This window comes from Hemicordylus capensis, chromosome 5 (assembly GCF_027244095.1).
Source record: "Hemicordylus capensis ecotype Gifberg chromosome 5, rHemCap1.1.pri, whole genome shotgun sequence".
NCBI classification, from domain to species: domain Eukaryota; kingdom Metazoa; phylum Chordata; class Lepidosauria; order Squamata; family Cordylidae; genus Hemicordylus; species Hemicordylus capensis.
The window spans coordinates 207,745,548-207,768,387 of NC_069661.1; the positions used below are offsets into that span (position 1 = coordinate 207,745,548).

General features: G+C 40.8%; 1 protein-coding gene across 10 annotated transcripts in view; it reads left to right on the top strand.

The window, feature by feature from the left end:
- TMPO (thymopoietin) overlaps positions 1-13,301 on the top strand; it is a 33,297-nt gene extending 19,996 nt beyond the window's left edge. The window contains exons 4-9 of one of the 10 annotated variants that reach the window (XM_053255048.1): positions 3,267-3,367; positions 9,126-9,233; positions 9,336-9,455; positions 9,903-10,016; positions 10,850-10,941; positions 11,818-13,301. In XM_053255048.1, the coding sequence (XP_053111023.1) occupies positions 3,267-3,367; positions 9,126-9,233; positions 9,336-9,455; positions 9,903-10,016; positions 10,850-10,941; positions 11,818-12,106 (824 nt within the window). In that variant the 3' untranslated portion in view covers positions 12,107-13,301. The remainder of the gene's footprint in view (positions 1-3,266; positions 3,368-9,125; positions 9,234-9,335; positions 9,456-9,902; positions 10,017-10,849; positions 10,942-11,817) is intronic. The other 9 variants (XM_053255049.1, XM_053255050.1, XM_053255051.1 and 6 more) reach the window with 9 other exon arrangements.
- Positions 13,302-22,840: the final 9,539 nt, after the last annotated feature.

The following is a 22,840-nucleotide window of genomic DNA, read 5'->3' on the forward strand; positions in this document are numbered from 1 at the left end:
CCCTTTGTGACCTAGCCAGGGGGTGGAACCTCTGGCTGGGATCATGCCGTGGTGAGGGCTAAGCGGTGGAGGGAAGGAGGAGGGCTGCCTTGGCTCGGGCTTTGCAGAAAGGGAGTGCAAGTGGACCTTCCTCGGGGAGGGGGAGCAAGCACACATACCAAGGAGGGCTAAGTGGTGGAGAGAGGCGGCATGGTGCGGGGGAGAGGCAAGAGACCATTTTATGCATTCATGCAAAAGGGTCATTGGATGAATGGCACGGAATGAAGTGATCCTGGGGATTTGATGCCCAGGGCGGTTCGTGTCCGATCCCAACCGATTTAAAACCAGCTGCCTGTTGCGGCCAAGGCACCTTGAGAGGGAATGCCGTTTCCCTCTTGCATTGGTGGGGCGTTGTGGTCCCTTGGCCCCCTATAACCCCCTGGTCTGCACTGCTGATAGAAGACGACAGTCCCCTTTATGACCTTGCCGGGCGGGGGGGACAACCTCTGGCCAGGATCACGCCGCGGTGAGGGCTAAGAAGTGGAAGGAGGGAAGAAGGCTGCCTTGGCTTGCCTCGCAGTGATGCACGGGCGGCATGTGGGACCACGTGAGCTGTGTGGCCCCAAAGGCAGACTGGTGTGATTGGCACATGCAGGGGAGTTGGGAGGGGGCACAGAAGCGTGCGCTGCGAGAGAGAATGGGGGAACACCTGCTACACTCTGGTGCACAAGCACAGCGGCAGCCGCTTTTGGACCCAGGTGACCTTCCGAGCGCAGTCTGGTGCACCATTGCCTCACCCACCCTGAACAGTGCCTCGTCTCCTCAGCGAGGAAGATGAGCCATCCACCACTACAACGCCCCGTGTGCCCCGCCATCTCAGAATTGCCCCCTTCCCTTTAACACCAGGTCCCCACCGCTCTTCTTCATGTTTTCTTTCACCATAAAAAAACCCATTCCCAGCACCTGCCACGTAACTGTTTATAAGGAGTTTTGGAGGAGCTGCGTGTGTTTCATTAGGTCCGCCTCACAAAGTGCACAATTAAAAGCAGGATCCAGATCAAGCCAGGTGATCATGACCAAGCAGCATTGACACACATGAGAGATGACTACATTAATTTCAGTGGGTGGTCCTGACTAATGTTGTCTGGATCCGGCCCTGTGACTACACAACTCTGGCTAAAACTCCACCTCCATCAAGAGAGGGTTAAACTGTAGACTTCGGGCTCTACTGACAACTTGCCCAGCTCTCCTCTCCTCACCTTCTTTTTGCTTTGCTTGACATCCAGCCTGATGAAGAGTTTTGGGGAATTCAAAATCTTGCTTGTATGTTGGTTTCGTAGTTTTTGAATTTTTCTAATGGCCCAACATCCCCTCTCCATTGAGTAATCACAAGCACCCCCACCCCGCACATACTGGAGACATATTTGTTCACTCAGGCTTTTAGATTCAGGGGTTCTCAACCTTGGGTCCCCAGATGTTGGTGGACTTCAACTCCCATAATTCCCAGCCATAATGGCCAAATGCCATTGTGGTTGGGGGTTATGGGAGTTGGAGTCCACCAACATCTGGGGACCCAAGGTTGAGAACCCCTAATATTCCATGTTTGCAAAAGATTCCAAATTTAATTATTTTAATGCTTATATTATTTTAATTGTAAACTGCCCAGAGATGCAAATTTTGGGCAGTATAGAAGTCTGTTAGATAGATAGAAAAACTTAAACTTGAAACTCCTTTACTAACTGCTGGTCTGGGAAACTGCGCATGAAGAATGTAGTGGTCCTTGAAACTCTGCACGAGGAATTTAGCGGTCCTTGACTCCAAAAAGGTTGAGAAACACTGATCTGGACCCTTTTCAATCTGGCTTCCGCCCTGGGTATGGGACTGAGACTGCCTTGGTCGCTCTAGTGGATGACCTACGCCAGGAACTAGACAGGGGAAGTGCTTCCCTGTTGGTTCTGCTGGACCTCTCGGCGGTGTTCGATACCATTGACTATGGTATCCTTCTGGGCCGCCTCTCGAGTATGGGAATCGGAGGCACTGCGTTGCAGTGGTTCCGGTCCTTTCTTGGGGGGAGGGTCCAGAAGGTGGTGCTGGGGGACTACTGCTCGGCCCTGTGGCCGTTGGCCTGTGGGGTCCTGCAGGGATCGGTCTTGTCCCCCATGCTGTTTAACATCTACATGAATACACTGGGAGAGGTCATCCGGGGACTTGGACTGAGTTGTCAGCAATATGCAGATGACACTCAGCTCTATCTCTCCTTGTCATCGGATCCTAGGGAGGCGGTGGATGTCCTGAATCAGGGGCTGGAGGCCGTGATGGGCTGGATGTGGGCTAATAAACTGAAATTGAATCCGGATAAGACGGAGGTACTGTTGGTCAGTAGGAGAGCCAATCGGGATGAGCAGATTTTACCGGTTCTGGATGGGGTTGCACTCCCCTTGAAGGAGCAAGTACGCAGCTTGGGGGTACTACTGGACCCGGCTCTGCTTTTGGAAGCTCAGGTGGAGGCGGTGGCCAGGGGTGCCTTTGCACGGCTTTGGCTAGTGCGCCAGCTGCGTCCCTTTCTCGAGAAGGCAGATCTGGCCACGGTTACCCATGCCTTAGTCACGTTGCGGCTGGATTACTGTAACGCGCTCTACGTGGGGCTGCCCTGGAAGAATATCTGGAAACTGCAGCTAGTGCAAAATGTGGCAGCAAGGGTTTTATCCGGAGCTGCCCACTGGGAACATATCACCCCCATTTTGAAAGAGCTGCACTGGCTGCTGGTTCGTTTCCGGGTCCAATTCAAGGTGCTGGTTTTGACCTTTAAAGCCCTAAACGGTTTGGGCCTGGGGTATTTGAGGGACTGCCTGCTCCCAAGGGTTGCTGCCCGCTTGACGAGGACATCTGAGGGGGCTCTGTTCCGGGTGCTGACAATGAGTGAGGCCTGGCTGTCGTGCACTCGGGACAGGGCCTTCTTTGTTGCTGCTCCCAGACTTTGGAATGCTCTCCCAGTGGCTATTCGCTCCTCGGACTCCATCACGGCTTTTAGAAAGCTTGTAAAAACTTGGCTTTTTACCCAGGCTTTTACATAATCGTTTTTACTGCTGCTTCTGTGTGTTTTTACTTGTATTGTTTTAATGCCTGTTTTATATATATATATATATATATATATAAGCTTGATGTTTTATTGTCTTTTTATTGTATGTTTTTAACTTTTGTAAAATGCCTTGGGGTTGTTTTTTAACGAAAGGCGGTATAGAAATGCAACAATAAAAATAAATAAATAAATAAAAATTTATTCACAGATCCCAAGACTGAGTTTATACTTGAAAAGCGAGAACCATTGAAGGGCAGAACAAAGGCTCCAGTAACACTCAAACAAAGAAGAATTACTGAACATAACCAGGTACTGCTATTCTGAGTAATTTTACCACATTTTTCTAAGATGGGACAGTTCTGAACTGAATATATTCTTTAAAAGTTGGCCATGTTATATTAACTATGGTGGTTATTGCATTTATTCATTCTTTAACTTATTCTTGTAGTGCTTTATGGACCAGTAATTATCATCAGAAGCCACTTAGTTACATTCTTTTTTTACGCATCATATGTAGTTTGCCAGTCCTTCCTTTTTTTCTCTTTCTCTCTCTTCTTCTTTTCTTTCTTTCCTTTTTTTCCCCTTCCCCCCCCCCCTTTTTTTTTTTGGCTGGGTGGGTGGGAATGGTCTTCCTTTTACAGTAAAATGAATTACAGTAAAGCTGAAACTTGCTTCTTTGTACTTGAGGGAAAGTATTCCAAGAATCCCAAGTATCCAACGTGTCTGACCTGGGGCAGGGAACAGTGTGTTTGGCAGTGTCTTGTACAGAAACAAAGCGTTGAGTCAGTGTTATGCTTCTACATCTTGTAGGGGAGAGTCTTCTGGTTGGTGGCGGGGGGGGCAGGGTTGAGGTAGCCTAGGGCTCACTTTGGGGTGTGCAGCACCAGTTCTTGTCCTTTTAAGGCAGGGCTGCTCAACTTTGGCCCTCCTGCAGATGTTGGCCTACAATTCCCACAATCCGTGGCTATTGGCCACTGTGGCTAGGAATTGTGGGATTTGTAGTCAAAAATCAACTGGGGGGCCTAATCAGTGTTCTCTCTTTTCCCCATCTGAGTGCAGAATTAGTTTTGTTCTGGGCGGCAGTATCAAGGCAGTGTGTGCGCACATTCATTCAGAGTGGGCCTTTCCTGATTCAGCTTGAGCAGGATCTAAAATTAACTGAGCGGACATAAAAAAAACTTGTGAGCGTGCCTAAATTGAGCAGGCCTGATTTAATTATTTACTAGACAGTTCTGCATATTCTTATTGTGAGCTATTTGAAATAGCCTCTTCGCTTAATAGTACAATCATTTTTTTAACCTTTTTAATTTTGAGCTATGTTTGAGCTTAATCAAGCAGACTTTAAATGAACTGGACCTGTAGAGGACCAGATATGTGCACTCTTCTAAGTTGATATTGCGTTGAGTAAAAACCAGCAAGATAGCCCCCCAAAAAACCCCACACACCCCTCCCCAATGCCCCACTCAGATTTTGGTAGACCTTGGATGTGTTTCTTGGGATGTTTCCTGAAGATTTAAAACAACTCACCACCAAATTTCATTTTTACTGCAGTTGACATTGTAACAATAAAATAATTGGCCTGTAGTAATGAACCATGGAAAACGGTACTTCTTCCTGATGGTTGACAATTTCAAGCTTTGCAGTATGCTGAACACAGCCGTAGCTGTGTCCATCTAGTAAAAGATGCATTTTCCCCTTGAAATGTGGAAATTAGAAAGAACTGGAGTTATGGCAGTACCAAGTGTTCTTCAACCAAGTGGTGCACCTAGATAATTTTGGAGCCTGGTCCTAAAGGGGGGCACACAGCCACCCAGCTGCAAGTTAAGCACCATCCCCTTATATATATACATACACACACACACACACACACACACACACACACACACACACACAATCTTAACACGTTGGTTCTTGAGGGCACATATAGCAACTGAACTCACAAGTTTATGAAACAAGTGTATTTATGCAAATATACATTGGCAGAAACATTTCAACATGCAACTTATCGTATTCCCATCCCACATGTTTCTTTACCCACTCCCCCCTCTGTCTCTAAAGGATCTAATATTTAAGCAGCCGAATTTGCAACAATGTAAAGATGTTAAAAAAAACAAGGTGATTGGGGGATGAGGGGGGACTTTAGGATTTTTGTTGCTTTTTAATGTGACTTGGGGGCTGGGTGGGAAAGAGGACCCACCATTGAGAAAAGCAGACAAGAAGTTGGAGCTGCTTTGCTTTTCACTTGCAGTGTTGCAGTAAATGTGACTGAACAAAAGATTAGTCTCTCTCCCTTGGCATAGCTGAGTGCTTGTATGGAAGGCAGTCCCACGCACCCCCCTTCAAGCTTCCTTCATGCTCTTGCTTTTTTGCAGAGTTCAAGAGTTTTGCAAGCACAGAGCAGACACTCACACAGAAAACAAAAGCATACACAGACAGACACAGTCTCCACAAGGATGCTCCATTCTCTACACCCACATGAAGCTCTTCCCTTTCCCACTTTGCCTGTGGGAAAGAGAAATGGTTTGCAGTCCAGGCTCTTTCCCCTTTTTTTTGTCTCCAAGAAAGTAAGAATTTAAAACAAAGATCTACTTATACACCTCCCACCCTATCCAAAATCCTATGCAGCCTTTAACTGTCTTGTGTCCTTTCCATGATCTTGTGCATCTTTTAACCCCCCCCCCCCAACTCATGGAGCCTCTAATCCCCCGCCCCACAAAATCTTAGCTCTTCCAAGCTCCCTAAAGCTTATATGCAGCACCCTGCCAATCCAGGAGCTGGTGGCCACTCAGGTGCCTGCTTCCATTGTCCTGTTGCCTGGCCCAGACACACTCCTCCCAGCCTGGCTGTTTCCTCTCCTCTCTTCAAAATAAGTTCTTTTGGTTCAGCCCTATGCATAATACTTTCTGTTTGTATTGAGTGCTGTTCTGAGACTTTTATAGCCAAATACCTCCATTGATAAGGGCTGCTTCTTCCAGAGTTAACAGTACATATCAAGTTGGTGTCAATTCTCTGACCAGATTGGTTGGTATTTTATTTATTTAACATATTTTTATACCACCCCAAACTCACATTTCTGGGTGGTTGACAACAAAGCTTTTGGGCGGTTTACAACAAATTCTGGTAGGCAGAATTGTGGGAGGTTTGGATATGGAATGTTTCTCAAGCAACACTTCAGTATACTTTGGGGCAAATCTGAGATTCTGTGCTGTGTGGTGGAAATATATATTTTATTAAGATTTTATAGAAAGTACTGTTCGAAATACATAAATTGCCCAACGTTGCTGTTAATTTATATAGTACCATCCGTATGCATTGCACTTTACAAAGTCTGAGGGGACAGGCACTTGTTATCTAGAAATTGGCAGATGGAAGGCAACAGATGAAGGGAGAGGTAAATGGAAGCAACAGGAGAAGAATATGTGATTATTTTAGTTACATATAGGCTCTGGAACGACAGGTTGTGCCAAAGGCTTATTGCTTTTTACTTTAAGGTGGTGTTGAAATTATTTCAGAAACTAAAGTGTATTTTTATTGCTGGTCTCTAGATCTTACATTAAACAATATAACAGTTTAGTATTTATGCTGGTGTTTAGTATTTATGCTGGTATGTTCTGTCATGCAAGTCCTGATCTTACAAATATTTAAGGGACTCTCACAGTATCTGCAGTCTTGAATATGAGAGCGATGAGGACTTTCTTCTGGAATCTGGTCATTTCACATTGTCAAATGTTAGAATTCAGTTATCTCTGTGGATGGTCACTTTTGTATTAACCCAGAAGATAATACACTATCTGTCCTCAGCATTAAATTGATTTAAAAAAAAAAAAAATCACTGGCTTGCCTATCAAGGTTACACTCATTCTTCTAACCCTTCATTCTAACTAACTCTTCAAAGATTCTCACCTCTATTCTGGATAGGCTTTGTTATAGTTATTGACTACAAAATGCTTGAAGTATGCAAATATGTTCTCATACCCTTCTGTAATATATCCTTTGTTATACCTACAAATACACAACTGATCTCCATGATGGTTTACAAGATTACTAGGGTTACAGTCCTAAATATAACTGTTTCAGCCCTGGATATCTGAAGGACCGCCTGCTCCCAAGGCTTTCTGCTTGCTTGACCAGATCATTGGAGGGGGCTCTGCTCCGTGTGCCAGTAGTGAGAGTGGCTCAGTTGTTCAGCATGCGGGACAGGGCCTTCTCAGTCATTGCTCTCAAGCTTTGGAATGCTCTCCCTGCTAAAATCCAATTTTTGAGATCATCTGTACCTTTTGTATGTTAATGATGCATTGTTTTAATTATATTGTAAACTGCTTTGAGATTATCTTAATGAAAAGCAGTATATAAATTGAACAATAAATAAATATGCTTATTGAAAAGTAAATTCCATTGAACTTTGCTTAGGATTTTACTGTAAGTGAATAACTTACTACTCTTTATACTGCCTGATATGTACATCTCTAGGCAGTGTGAATGAAGCAGTGAAGCCTATAAGCAGGGGTCAAGAAATGTTGGCTCTGTTCACCAGCCAGACAAAAATTTTTACATGTCAAGCTATGTTGGTACACTACTCAATGGGATTTCCCCCCTACTCATTACAAACTAGTGGGTTTTCTGAGCCCTGCCTACAAACTAGTGTTACACAGACACACACCCAAATCAATATGAGCCCCTATGGCTTTAAAACTGAACACAACAAAAATCTGTTTTCCTTCAAGTTCAGTTTAGGATGAGACTGATTCAAACAACCAAAGAAACTGTAGTTTGAGTTGTGAATGTGACCTGAAGCCTGCTGACCCCTTATGCTCTTCTTTTTCCTTACTTCTCAGCTCCCCTTACTTTATACCACAGTTCCATGGCTTATTTGAACCCAGAAGCTGTGGTTTAACTATGGTTTACAAACCAGGTTTGAAATGTCGCAGCTCTGCATGTGGGCTGAGGAAGCATGTGGGCTTTGGGTTGCAGTCACGTATGAAGTAGACAGTAGGTTTTCTTTTCTTTTCTTTTTTTTTAAAAACATGTATTCCAGCATGAGAAGAACTTCATAACCCTCTTCTCTGGGTTAAACAGCCACTGATAAATAGCCACTGATAAACAGCCTAGGCTTAAAAAGATACGGTAGCTTGCATACCTTACATGTTGAGTTCACCCCCCAAAAGATTTAGGTATTTGGGTCACTTGCATATTGGATATTGCCGAACATTTTTTCCATCAAAGTATGTGCTTAATCTGAGGGCACTTGTTGCTATAGAGAAGTACTATGTCCTATTTTGTAATTGGTTGGTATTCTAACCAGTCTTTCTAGATATGTAAGAAAAGCTCAGTTATCTTTGTCCTATATGTATATTGCTTCATTTAGAGTAATTGCTTGACATCCATCTTATGACGTCCATCTTATTTATTTATTTATTTATTTATTTATTTATTTATTATTTCTCTGTGTAAACCACCCTGAGCCATTTTTGGAAGGGCGGTATAGAAATCAAATGAATAAATAAATCCAGACTAGTGTTCTGCTAGTGAAATGAGAGAAGCTGTGTGCACTTAATAAATTTTTAGAGCTACATGAAGTTGAGGTGCACTGCAGTGTTTCTGTGGGATACATACAAGCTTGTGCAATGGGGTGTTTGCTATGGAACATGTTGACAGATTGTACAACTTGTCACCTTTGTTAAATTAATGTAAGAGTCTAGATCAGACTTCCTTTCTTTGCATAGCATCATTGCGCATCATCCTTGTGCTAGTGCAACGCTAGTGTGAATGTAGGCCAGTAACTGCAATTTGCTGTTTTGCATCTTATTTAATTGATCCCAGTGGTACCATGTATAGTGATCCTATGAATGACTTATGAGTGGAGTGATAGTTGGCTTTGTAACGGTGCCTTTTTCTTAGTTAGCCATTTCTGATGTGGTGTTAAGAAGTAAAACTGTATGGAAGTCATGCAGGCCTTCTAAATGGAAAATTATATGTACTTTGATACTTGGTAGTGGTCATTGAGTTTAGGTATACCGTTTCCATATGCTTGCTAATATATTTGATGCTTAAATAAACCTATTCTCAGGATGGAGATACTGAGACAATCTGGAGAATTGGATCTTCAAAAAGTGGACTTCCACAGGCAGTTCCTAGGGAATCTGCAAGAGTATCAAGACGAACGGCAAGGAAAAGGGTGATGCAAGGCTAATTTGAAATCTAGACTTCTATTTTCCTCTTCTAAGGACCCTAGTAACTACTGTACACTTATTTTTGTTTTTGTTTTTTAAACAAACAGGTTGAAACTACAGTACCGTTGCCTGTACATGATGCAGTAATGTCAGAGAGTACTCCCATAGCCGATACTGTAGTGGCTTCAAGCAACAAGACCCTAGTAAATATATTGAATTTGCAAGAGGTGGTATTCTATAATTTCCCCCCTCCTCCTCCTCCTTCTCCTCCTGGAAAAATTCCAATAAAACTTGCTAATTGAAAAAATAACGGGGCCTTCCCTTTAAAAAAAAAAAGAGCCGTGGTGTTTATCAGTCTCGTGCAAACTGAGCAAGTGAAGGCATCATAAATTATCTTAAGCTAGATCTTCTAAAACTACTTCTTCACATATAGGCCAGAAATTGCTTAATCATGTGTGTGGTACTTATAAACAATTGTCTTTCTCTCCCCCCCACCCCCCATATCTATCTTCAATGCATTGATTTTATTTAAAATTGCTCTACTCCAAACATTCCGAGAGTTGGCTCTTCCTATATGATGCTGGCTCTTCCTACATAATGCTACCAGGCCTGGCTAAGATTTTTATTGCTGTTTGTTTGTTTTTTGTTCTGAGTCTGAATAATTTGAATTTCAGCAGGTTGTCAATAGGTTGCCTGGAAATCTCAAGCATGCAGATCCTATACTGTCAGTCAGTGACTTCTCAGAGTTTCCCAGAAGAACACCAAAGAAATCATTGATGACTGCTGAAGTAAATGAATTAAACTTAGATTGTTGAAAAGAGAATGGGGGAGGGTGTACATTAAAAAAAATAACTGGATTATGTTTGGCTTCTAACTTGAAGATATTCTACTAATGGACTTTATTCTATAACTGTTTTCCTGGCTTCAGATTACACTGTTTCTGGTGCCATTTTTTTGCATGTGTTATGCAATCGGGAATTTGGGGTGTATGCTTTTAAAGAGTTTAAGCATTAATTACCTGACTTGAACTTTATAACATCAAGTATGAATTCTAGAACTAAATTCATATAATCAAAGTGAACTTAATAGATCCCAAGTAAGTCGGTTTTCTCTCCACCTCTGTTTTTGTGAGAAAGACTGTCAGATATTTCCTTGATGATAAATACAGGATGAGATATTGTAAATTGTTCACTGTGTTTAAAATGGTATCCTGTATTGAGAGCATTTTCCCAAAGAGAAAGTCGATATAAAATTACTCCTGCTGATCATGCTCAATAGCAGTAGGATCAGTGCAGTTAGGATAGAAGTGGTGATAATGCATTCTTTTTATCAGAGTGGTAGTTGTTACATAATATTGTACTTCATCTTGAAGGAACAAAAGGATGGTACTGAAGATACCTGGGTTCCAAAAGCTGGAAAAAAAATCAAAGTAACCAAACTCTAATTGACAGCTAAACTCCAGGAAAGCTCTTTCTTAAATTTTCACTGGGTATATCATATTTTCTTTCAAATTGCACAGGGACCTGGTTGCACGTTCATATTTTCTCTCTCTCTCTCTCTCACGGCTTTTTTAATATTCTAGAAGGATTATAACTCCTGCCTCATTTAACTTCTCCTGTAGGTGATGGAGAAACCTGCAGAGGATCGAAGACTAGAAAGGGATATTCTTAAAGAAATGTTCCCTTATGAATCATCGACACCTACAGGAATTAGGTACTTGTGCTTTTTATAATGCAGTGACTTAGTCTCTCTCATATTTTATTGATGTTGGGGCATAGAACTTGGCTGTACAATTCTTTGCACTTGGCTTTGTTACAAGTTTTGGAAACCAGTTCTGAGTAGTTATTTATGCGATTTCTATACCGCCCTACCAAAAACGGCTCAGGGCGATTTACACAGAGAAATAATAAATAAATAAGATGAATCCCTGTCCCCAAAGGGTTCACAATCTAAAAAGAAAAATAAGATAGACACCAGCAGCAGTCACTGGAGATACTGTGCTGGAGGTGGATAGGGTCAGTTTCTCTCCCCCTGCTAAATAAAGAGAATCACCATGTTAAAAGGTGCCTCTTTGCCAAGTTAGCAGGGAATAGTTAGGATTCTCAAAGGTTGTTGAGGATCTATTTAGGTGCAAAAAACAAGACTCCTAGGTTTTTTCAGTGACACCTGGAAAACTTAGCTTTCAGTAGCACAAATAACCTTCCCTCTCCAGCGCTTATTTAATGTCTAGTTTCAAATTCCTGTTTTACAGGTAGCTCAGATATGCGTTAGCCAAGATGTTGGTGGTTGTTCCAGGGTTAAATTGTTCCACAGATGTGTTTAAATACAAATTTCTAGTAAAGCTTTTGATTTTGGTCTGCCTGGAAGTAGGTATCTAACACATCCTTGCTTCATTAGATCTAAATTTGTACTTACGTAGAAGTATCTAATATAAAAAGCATTAAATATCTTCCTTGTGTTGCAAGCTCTACACCACCTAACAAAGTATTGTTTGAATAGATATACTGAACCAGCACTTATTTTTCATTTCACTGAAACATTCTAATATTTATGTTGGCCTTAAATAAACATGTCATTACTTCTTAACAGTGCTAGCTGCCGCAGACCAATCAAAGGAGCTGCTGGTCGACCTATAGAGTTCGGTGACTTCCAACTGGAGGAGCCCTATTCATCAAAATATATATCCAAATACACTGCTTCAGCAGATGACAAAGCAGAGAAGCCAATTAAAAAACGCTCCATTCCTATGTGGATAAAAATCCTGCTCTTTGTTGTTGTCTCTGTCTTCTTGTTCTTGGTCTATCAGTCAATGGAAACCAACCAAGGAAATCCATTCTCCCCGTTCCTCAATAGTGACTCTCAGACAGGAACTGATTGAATGTTTTTATTTTGTATGGTGCACACAAGTTGGTCTCCTATTTTTAACTGTAAAGATCTCTTCATCCTTCATCTGATCAGAAACTGCATACAGATAATAATAGCAACATAAACTGAAAAGTGAAATAAACAAGACAATGTAAGTGGACATCACTAACATTTTTAAGAACTAGGAGATCACTTTGTGCCATGGGTAATATTTTTAGATATCTCTGGAACTTCCGTAGGATTTATTTTTTTAATGTGGACATCATTACATTCAGTTGAGATTGTATATTTGTTTTTGCAAGCTTGGAAGCTCGAAAGGGCAAAAGTGATAGTAAAATGTGAAAATGTGTTTAAATGTTTTTACTTCATACTAAAAAGATGCTGTATTGAATTTTTCTCTACTTTGCATTTTGTTCCCGGGTGGGTGGGAAGGGCTAAGATAAAGGGAAATGCATTTTTGGATGCATTTTGCTGAAACCGTGCAGCTAAGTTTAGTCTATTGTAGTTTTAAGGGGAGTTGAGATTTTTTTCTGTAGAATACTGTTGATATTTTAATAAATAACTGTAAACTTATTGTATACATGTCTTTTATCTGTCTTCATTTCAACTGTAGTAACCCCATTTATGGATTTTTAATCATAGGTCTCTATTTTAGTGCTTAAACTGATAATCACTGATCTAATTGGCAATAGGTGTCCTCAGAAAAATATATTTATCTGTAAATCTTTGTGAAATCTTACATAAAATACATTTTAATACCTTTTTACTGGATGATTAATAATGTTAAATCCTAATTACAGGCTTAAATCCTGAGTCTTATTACAAAAGAACTATGTTCTGAAACAAACCTGCTTTGTTTGGTAAATCTAATGTCATATGTTAGATTTCATTTTTAATTGAATTTTGTTTGAAGCATCATGGATGTGTATATATTCCAAGAAGTTTCATTCTTATGGTATTAAAAGGGCATTGTTTCATGTGATGAATAAATTAAAGTTTTTTTAAAAAAAATCTTCACTCATGGATGCAGCTATTTTAGCCTGCCATAACTTGTTCTCAGATACATTTACCAAGCAAATAATTTCAATTTAATTTTTACTGTGTGGATTATTATACATATAAAGTGAATGTATTAATTTGCAGTATATATGGCATCTTGATATTACTGCATATTCTATACAAATTGCAATAAACTTATTTTTAACCTTGCTAGCCTCACTAAGAGTCGGTATCAATACACTTTCATTTAACCTTAAATAGAATACCTTCTGGTTAAAACTTGCTCAACAGCCTCATGCAGTATTGTATTTATATACAATTTATAAACTGCCTGACTCCAAAGGCTCTAGGCGATTCATAAAGAGGAATTCAATAAAAACAAAATAAAACAAACTGTTAAAACAATGCTAAAAGCCAGGCTAAAAAAAAGTGTTTTAAGGGCTCTTTTGAAGGCTGATAAAGATGTTATGCCACGAATGTATAGGGAGCACATTCTGCAGCCCAGGAGTGACTACAGAGAAGGCCCACTCCCAAATTGCCACCAGACAAGCTGGTGGCATCTAGAGATGGACCTCTCAGAAACCCATTGGCAACTAGTGCAGTTGTTTTAACACAGGCATAATATGGTCTCCGAGAAACCCCAGAGACCAATCTAGCTGCTGCATTTTGGACCAACTGAAGTTTCTGAACTACATACAAAGGCAGCCCCACATAGAGCTTATTGCAGTAGTCAAACCTAAAAGTTACCAGAGAGTGCACCACAGTTCTGAGATCATTATCTTCAAGGAATGAATGCAGCTGTTGTATCAAAGTTGATAGAAGGCACGCCTGGCCATAGCCTCAACCTAAGAAACCAGAAAGGCCTAGGTCCAGAAGCACTTCCAAGCTACATACCTGTTCCTTCGGCAAGGAAGTGCAACCCCATCCAGAACAGGAAAATCTATTGTATCCCTCGAAGTATGATTTGAGGTCCAATCAGTACCTCCATCTTGTTTGGATTTAATTTTGGTTTATTATCCCTCATCCAGTCCATTACTGACTGTAGGTAGGCATTTGTGGAGTTATGCCATTTCCCAATGATAACGTAATGGAGAAATAGATTTGGGTGTCATCAGCATATTGATAACACCCTGCTCCAAATCTGGTGATCTCACCCAGCAGTTTTATGTAGATGTTAAAAAGAACTGGATATAGAATGGAGCCCTGAGGAACATCATACAATAGCTCTCATTTCAGAGAGCACCTATCCTAGTGACACCATCTGGAATCTACCAGAGATAGGAACGAAACCACTGCAAAGCAGTGCCACCTGTTCCCAAATCCCTAAACAATCCAGAAGGATTTCATGGTCGATACTATTGAAAGGTCTCGAAGAAGGACCTTTTTTTAGTATTAGTCATGTATGATCATTGATTTGAAAGGGCTTGTATGTATAGGTGCATAAGATGAGGTTGCAAGACTGACATTCTGTGCAGTTGGCCTACTTCAGTAAGTCTTAAATGCACAAGACTAAATTATTTGCAAAAGTGCACTTTATTACCCTTGTATGTTGCCACTCAATGGATTTCATGGTGGTTTACAACAAAATCCTAACGATTACAACTAAAAGCTTGCTGATGTTTGTGTTTTAAAAACCTTAGAGCCATCAAACATCTTGATGCTCATATCTTGCAGGGAATATGTTCCAAAACTTAAGAGGTGACCATAGAGAAAACTCAAACCCAACTTGCTGCCAGTTGAGCCAGTAGCTGCCTAGATGACCTTGGTGAGCAGTAGTAAATAAGGTGTGCCCTTAGGTAACCTGGGCCCAAGCTACTTAGGACTTTAAGGGTAATTACCAACATACTTTATCTTGCCCAGAAACTTCTCTGCAGCTAGTGTAATGATTTTCAAACAGGAGTAATATGTGGTCTCTGAGTAATCCTGGAGACCATCCTGGCTGCTGAATTTTGTACTAACAGAAGTTTCTGGAATACATTTGAAGGCAGCTCTACTGGGATTCAGCCATACTTGCTGGGTGACTCTGGGCCAGTCACTTCTCTCTCAGCCTAACCTACTTCACAGGGTTGTTGTGAGGAGAAACTCAAGTACATAGTACACCACTCTGGGCTCCTTGGAGGAAGAGTGGGATATAGATGTATAATTATAATTAATACTTAGAGAGGTTTGCAATGGTCAAGCCTAGAGGTCGCCAAAATGTGCCCTTGCTGTACCAGTCAGAGCAGATTAAAAATAATCATGCTTACTGCCTCAATCTGAGGTACCAGAGAGACCTGGATTCAGAAGCACTTCCAGACTGTGTGTACCTTTCCCTTCTGGAGAAGTGTAACCCTATCTAGAGCAGGAAGATCAATCACATTGCTAGAACTGTAACCCACAATGAGCACCATCATCTTGTTTGGAGTCAGCTTCAAGATAGGTATTTAAAGAGACCATACTATTACCCAATGAAGGTGTCATGGAGAAAAGATTTGGGTATTATTGGTATATTAATACCCTTTACCAAATCTAATGATATTCCCCAGTGGATTCACGTAGATGTTAAAAAGAACTAGACTGAGGGACTCCATATAAAAGCTCTTGTTTTGAAAAGAAAACTCCAAGCAGCATTATCTGAACCCTGCCTGAGAGGTAGGAATGGAAGCACTGCAAAGAAGTGCCCCCCCCATTCCCATTTTCTCCATGCAATCCAGAAGGATACATGGTCTAAAAATTAGACTGTTACAATTAATGAAAAGGATCTTTAGTGCATAGGGAAATATGGAATGAGTACTGACAAGCTAATGTCTTCTTCTTATCCTGAAAATTAAATGGTGGCTATTAAATCACCCACATGGTAGCCATAAATTAAACTCTTGTGTAAAATTAAGACATCTCAGACACATCTTTTCAATATGATGCTACTGGCAAACATCCTAAAAGTAAAAACTTTGTCAGTGTGTGTGTGTGTGTGTGTGTGTGTGTGTGTGTTTCAATTACAACCATATAATTTGAATAATAACATGAAATGAAAACTCAGTTGACATTAATGCCCTCTTCAAATAATCTGTAGCTTTCTAAAACGTTTTACAGACAAATGCATAGAAAACCATCAAGACACATGACTTAATGGGTCACCTAGGAAGTACTGTTTGAAAAATTACTAGGGGCAAGTAAAATCTCACACTTTTTCCTTGCCTAATAAAGTAACATAACACAACAACATACTAAATAATTCATGGTTTAAAAGGGTGCCGATGGTATAACTGGCCCATATCCTTAACCTTGGCAGAATATAATCTTGCCTTCTGGGGTTTGTGTGGAAGAGATGCAAGATAAATGTATGCTAGCTGGCAGGCTTCTTTGACAGTTCAATTGAAATTGCTTACAGTCTTGTAATATTTTGTACAAGTTACTTAAAATTCACATCAATGTGAGTATAATAACATGCAATGACTGAATAGTAGCACTAGATGGCATTGTACCTTAGAAGCTATTGTAGCTTTCCTTATTGTTTTTAAAATCACTAATACAGTATGTATGTACTGTATTTTACATTTTAATAGAATTATTGCTTGGTACAGACTAGTCTTATGTAATTATGCATCCAGCCGCTGTAGCTGTACTGTTAGATTATGTATTTTAAAACCTGCAATCAGTGTCTTACAGCACAATCCTATGCCTGTTTGTTTTGAAGCAAATTCCATTGTGGCCAACAGGAGTTACTCCTAAAAAGTATGTGAAGCATCTCAGACACATCTTTTCAATAGATGGTTGCCTTGGGCAGCAAAACCTTACCGCATTGCACTGTGCAGAGGGTCAGCCTGGATATCAAATGCTGGGACAAGTGTTATGTCCTTGGATACTTCTTTCTACTGTGTGGGGTTTATATGACAATATAACATTCCAAATCAATGTCATGGTGTGTTAGAAAAAAATTCCAGAAACAAAGCAAAGCCATGGTGTGTGATGTCAGGCCATCTTACCAAGTATGAAGTGGTATGTTAATGAAGCTGAGTGTTTGCTTTCTAAAGAATAGCCACCTAGAACTCACTAGGAAGTCTTAGACTGTCACTGATTATAGAGAATGGGTAATATTTGCAATGTGAGTTTATTTCTAAACTCACATTGGCTATAAAAACATAAATGGCCATTTCTCTCTCCCTTCCTCATCCATTCTGCTGTTGCTCTGCTCAGTGTATCACCCTGCTTTACTGGGGTGCTGGGCTTTCAGCAGGAATCCACAAGCCATTGAAGCCACCAATAAGGCAAGGGCAAGTAGTTCTGGGTGCTTTCCAAATTAAACCCTACAACAGGGGCAAAATGCTTTGGCTTGGCAGGATCATATTGAAAACTATCCCCAGAATCTCAAACTCCTACAACAGGAAAATACAGCTACTTTTCTGCAATGGACTTGTAACATTGTAGCACTATAACACAAAGATAGAATCTGAAATAAAGCATTGGAAATGTGAACTGCACCTTGCTGTCAGTGCAGGGACTGCAGTGTCACAACACAGGAAGTACGGAAGCACATTTAGCAGATCCGTAGTGTTGCTAGCACTGCTTTTTCTGCCAGCTTCCAGAAGCCACTCTGCTTATGTTTGAGATTGCAGGTGTATGGGTCTCACTTTTGACATGCTCTGGAGCCTCACAGCATCATGAGTCCTCCATTTGTTGTCATATTGGGGAACAGTAACAGTCACTTAGTAGGCAGTGGGACAGTTATCCCCAGATTTAGCAGCTGCCAAAGCCAAAATGAAAGGGAACTAGCCTCGTGCCTTCCCCATGCTGGGATACCTAAGTAGACTCCACAACAGTTAACTCTCTGTTCAAGGTCTCTCTGCATGATTGACCCTCCTTTGGTTTACCTCCCCTCCATAGATGCCTGAAACAAGCTACAAACCAATTATCTTAACAGGGAAGTCAGATAAGGCTCTGCAAATGCGCATTCCCACCTTACTAAAAGAAGGCTAGAGTGGGCAATGGGAACTCAGAGATGTACCCAACAAAACGCTGATTAGTTTACTAGGTGTTTCTGACCGAAAATAATTCCCGTGTTTGCAGGTTCAGTCACTCCATTTGCACTAACCTACCTACGCATTGTGTTGTAGTGCAGCACATCAGACAAACAATGGGATTTTTTGAGTTTCCCCAGAACTGCCCTAGCCAAGAAAGAAGGTCAACTGGAATATCCCCTCAGGACACATTTGAGGGCTTTAACTGCTCCTGGATTCTTGAGCCAGTATGCTCCCTTTGGTCTCCAGTGCCCCTCACTTGGTTACCACATTTTGGAGTCACCGGTTACTTGGACTCTGCAGCGGATACTTGCCGTACCACATGGCTGTGTTTTGCTCTGCGGGCCACCCAGGCCCTAGATTGGCTCCCTTGCTGGATCCGATCTACATAGCCCTCCTTGCCATCATTTATTCACCCAGGCTTTTCATTAGATTTATAGTTTAAAATAATTTTAATACTGTGTTTTAAATGTTTTTAATCTTTTAAGTGATTTTATTTATTGATTTTTATTAATTGATTTAATGTTTGAAATGATTTTAATTGTAAACCACCCAGAGACGAAAGCTTTAGGTGGTATAGAAATATTTTAAATAAATAAATAAATCACCTGGAGTTGGCTTCACAAGAACAGACACCTTTTGGATCTATCCATGCTACCTAACCCCCTTAATTCTTTGCTGCTACTGCTGTTCCTCAGTCCATCCCCAAGGAACGAGGTTCTTCAATCCCGCCCGAGCCACAAGGATCTACCCGCTACTGAAGGAAAAAACAAGGTTGTATGATGACTGCTGTGCCCCAATCTGGGCTCCCTCGATCCCTGTCTCTTCTTTCTTAAATCCAAGAGCCTGTTTCTCTAAGCCTCCTTTCTCTGGCCAGCCTAAAAGCTGCTTCAATTTGGACATTAAGCAAAATTTGCTCTTAGCAATTATATGGTTAATCTTGTAGTGTATTTTTTAGTAATAAAATTGCTTTAAGTGCCTCTTTTACTTCATTGTACTAGGGATGTGCACAAAAACGGTTCACCTGGTTCGGTTCGAATTCAAACCGGGTTCAAACCGGGGGTAGTGGTTTTGGTTTTGGTTTTGCTCGAACCACTCCCCGGTTTGGTTTGAATTTGAACTGGTTTTGAACTGGTTCAAACTGGTTTGAACCTCAAAATGTAGGTAGGGTGCCAACTACCACCCAAACCTCAAAGCAATTGGACATTCCTATGATTTTCTATGCATTTTTTAAATATTTGCCATTGTTGCCCATAACTCCCTAAGTGGAGTACTTAGGGGCAAAAGGCTGGGGTGGGTGGTAGGCACCCATAGGTGTCCCCCACCCACAAATTCCCAAGGCAATTGGCTGCCCCTAGTATTAATGGTGAATTTTTTTAAAAAAAAAATCCCATAAAATATAATGAAGATTTGGGGCAGCCCCGTACTCTGCCTGTGTGGGGTGACAGCACCCCAAAGTGAGTCTGGGGCCATGGTAGAAATGACCTTAATCCCTCCCAGACATCCCCAGATTGATAGGAGTGATTGTGGTTTTTTTAAGATGTTCTAAGGCATTAAATAATATATCATTGGGATTGATGGCTTAACCTTTCACCCAGTGACACACATTCCATGCTTTCCAATGAGATATTATTAATGCCTTAGAAAATCTTTTTTTTTTAAACCCAATCTTATCAATCTGAGGAAGTCTGGGAGGGATTGAGGCCATTTCTGCCATGGCCCCAGACTCACTTTGGGGTGCTGCCACCCCACAGAAGTGGGGTTCGGGCTGCCCCAAATCTTCATTATATCCTATGGGATTTTTTTTTTTAATTCACCATTAATACTAGGAGCAACCAGTTGCCTTGGGAATTTGTGGGTTGGAGACACCCATGGGTGCCTACCAGCCACCCCAGCTTTTTCCTAAGTACTCCACAGAGGGAGTTATGGGCAACAATGGCAAATATTTTAAAAATGCATAGAAAATCATAGGAATGTCCAATTGCTTTGAGGTTTGGGTAGTAGTTGGCACCCAAGGGTGCCTATCACCCTACCTACTTTTTGAGGTTCAAACCAGTTCAAACTGGTTCAAATTTGAACTGAACCCAACTGGGGGTGGTTCGAGCAAAACCAAAACCAAACCAACCCCCCCTCCCCGTTTCAAACTCGGTACGAATTCAAACCGAACTGGCCGTACCAGTTTTATGCACATCCCTACATTGTACCCTTTACCCTCAAATAAAACCTTCTCTATTTTTGAACACCTCTCTCTGTCAGTCATTTTCCTGAACCAACACTTTGCACTAAATTTATTCTGATAGGGAACTGCTTCACTCTGAACTAATTTCCCCACACAAAGCCCGAACGCAATTTTGGGGTGTTTACCAATCAGCCTGGGGCAGTTCAGTTAACAGTAGTGACTCTGTTGTAGAATTGAATCTGGAAAGTGTTCTGGTTTTGAGAACAACCGGCTTCATCAGCTGTAGAGGCAACTGCAATGACTGTCGCTAAGCAAAGGACTGGAGCTTTGCCCCAGCAATCTTGCTTACTCACAAGGGCCTAATGTTTGTTTGTTTGTTTGTTTGTTTGTTTGTTTGTTTGAAAATATTTCTATAGCACCCCAAACGTGCGTCTCTGGGTGGTTTAAAATAACAATAATTTAAAACAACAAATTAACAATTAAAATCATTTAAAACGTTAAAAAACATTTATAGGTTTAAATTGTTAATACTGGGTTTTAAACATTTTAAATCTAATTAAAAAGCCTGGGTGAATAAATGTGTCTTCAGAGCCTTTTAAAATGTTGCCAGAGATGGGGAGGCTCTTATTTCAACAGGGAGCGCATTCCAAAGTCCAGGGGCAGCAACGGAGAAGGCCCGTTCCTGAGTAGCCACCAGCAGAGTGGGCAGCAACAGCAGATGAACCCCTCCAGATGATCTTAACAGGTGGTGGGGCTTGGCGGTGGCGAAGAAGACGTTCTCTTAAACACCCAGTTAGTGTGCAATAGGAAAAGAGTTGAGAGAGAGAGGGAGGGAGAGAGAGAGAAAATAATGGGGAAATAATGACACTAAGGGGAAGAGGAAAAAAGCTGGGATTGATGGGAAAGGAAGAACCAACAACAATAGTGACTTGGAAAGGCATGTTCATCTGGAAATACACCCGTAGGAGGAAGTGGCCCTGAACCTTCTTGACTCCATTTTATATTTTTTTTCTTAATGGTATATGTTTTCTTGCAAACACCCCTAAAGGATCAGAAATTAGATTCATATTCTACGAATGTATTTTTTGTGTTGAATGTTTATAGTCACAAACATGAAAGTGTAATTAACAGCATGTGATTGGAAGGAAAACAAAAGGGTTTCTATTTTAAAACTGGAGATACTAATTGTATATCAGCCTGTCTGTTCTTGACAGTTATGCAAAGAATTTCAGCATGCTGGGGAAGCGGTTGCATGGTCTGCTTAAAATGGGAATGGATCTGCTACCTACGGTACATTGTGGAAAACAGTACTGGAGAAAACAGTGCCGATGGTTTTGTATAACCTTTGCAAGGTAATCCACTTGTTTGGATTGTGCTACCTCTGCTCAGTGAGCTAATTCCTTGTCATTTGAACAGCATTGTCTGATTACTGGACTATTGTGTTTTAATGTAATTAGTAGTGTGGACATTACAAAGACAGTCATTGTAATGATGGACGAAATACAAAGTGCTGGTCATTAAAAGCCCTAAATGGTTTGGGTCTGAGGAATTTAAGAGAATGCCTTCTTCTTCATCAACCCCACTGCCTATTAAGATCATCTAAGTAGGTTCGATAGCGGTTCCATCAGCTTGGTTGGTGATGACTCGAAACCAGGCCTTTTATAGAGTCACCCCAGGACTCTGGAATGCACTTCCTAAAGAAATTAGAGTTTCCCCTTCTTTAAATGTTTTTAAGAAAGACTTGAAAAACATACCTGTTTAACCAGGCCTTTAGTTTATAGTTTTAAAAATTCGGGTTTTGGAGTTTTTATTTGTATTTTAAAATTGTTTTAATTATGTCTATGTTTTAATGGTTTTTAGATTGTGAACCGCCCAGGGATGTTTTTGTATGGGATGATATAAAAATGTAAGAAATAAAATAAAATTGTTCGCATTTATTATTGCTATCATTATTATCCATTTATATACCACAGTTCAATGAAAAAGTTCTCAAAGCAGTTTACATTTTTAAAAGATGGTTGCCTGTCCCCAAAGGGCTCACAGTCTAAAAAGAAACAAGGTAGGCACAAGCAACAGCCACTGGAGAGAGAATGTTCTGGAGTTGATGTTGTTGTTGTTGTTGTTATTTATTATTATTTATTTGATTTCTATACCACCCTTCCAAAAATGGCTCAGGGCAGTTTACATAGAGAAATAAATAAATAAATAGAGTTGAAAAGGAACATATATTTCCCCTGCTAAATATAGGAGAATTTTGAGAAGAGCTCTTTCTTTTTTCTTTCTTTTTAAGAACATAGTGGTTCTTAACCTTTTTGCACCTCTGGACCCAGATCCTCAAGTAATTACCCATGGATGGACTCTCACACCATTTAAAAAATATATTTTCAGGAGTCTCCAGGAGAGAGAAAATCAGTACTGAGGATACTTTGTACCAGGAAGCAAAATAAATTCAGTGCAGCAAATATCTACAGACCATATTCTAGACCTACCCCATGGATTCCAGGTTAAAAAATCCCTGATACAGCACTATAGCATTCAGCTTAGTAATCTGATATCAGTCCTGAAAGGTCAG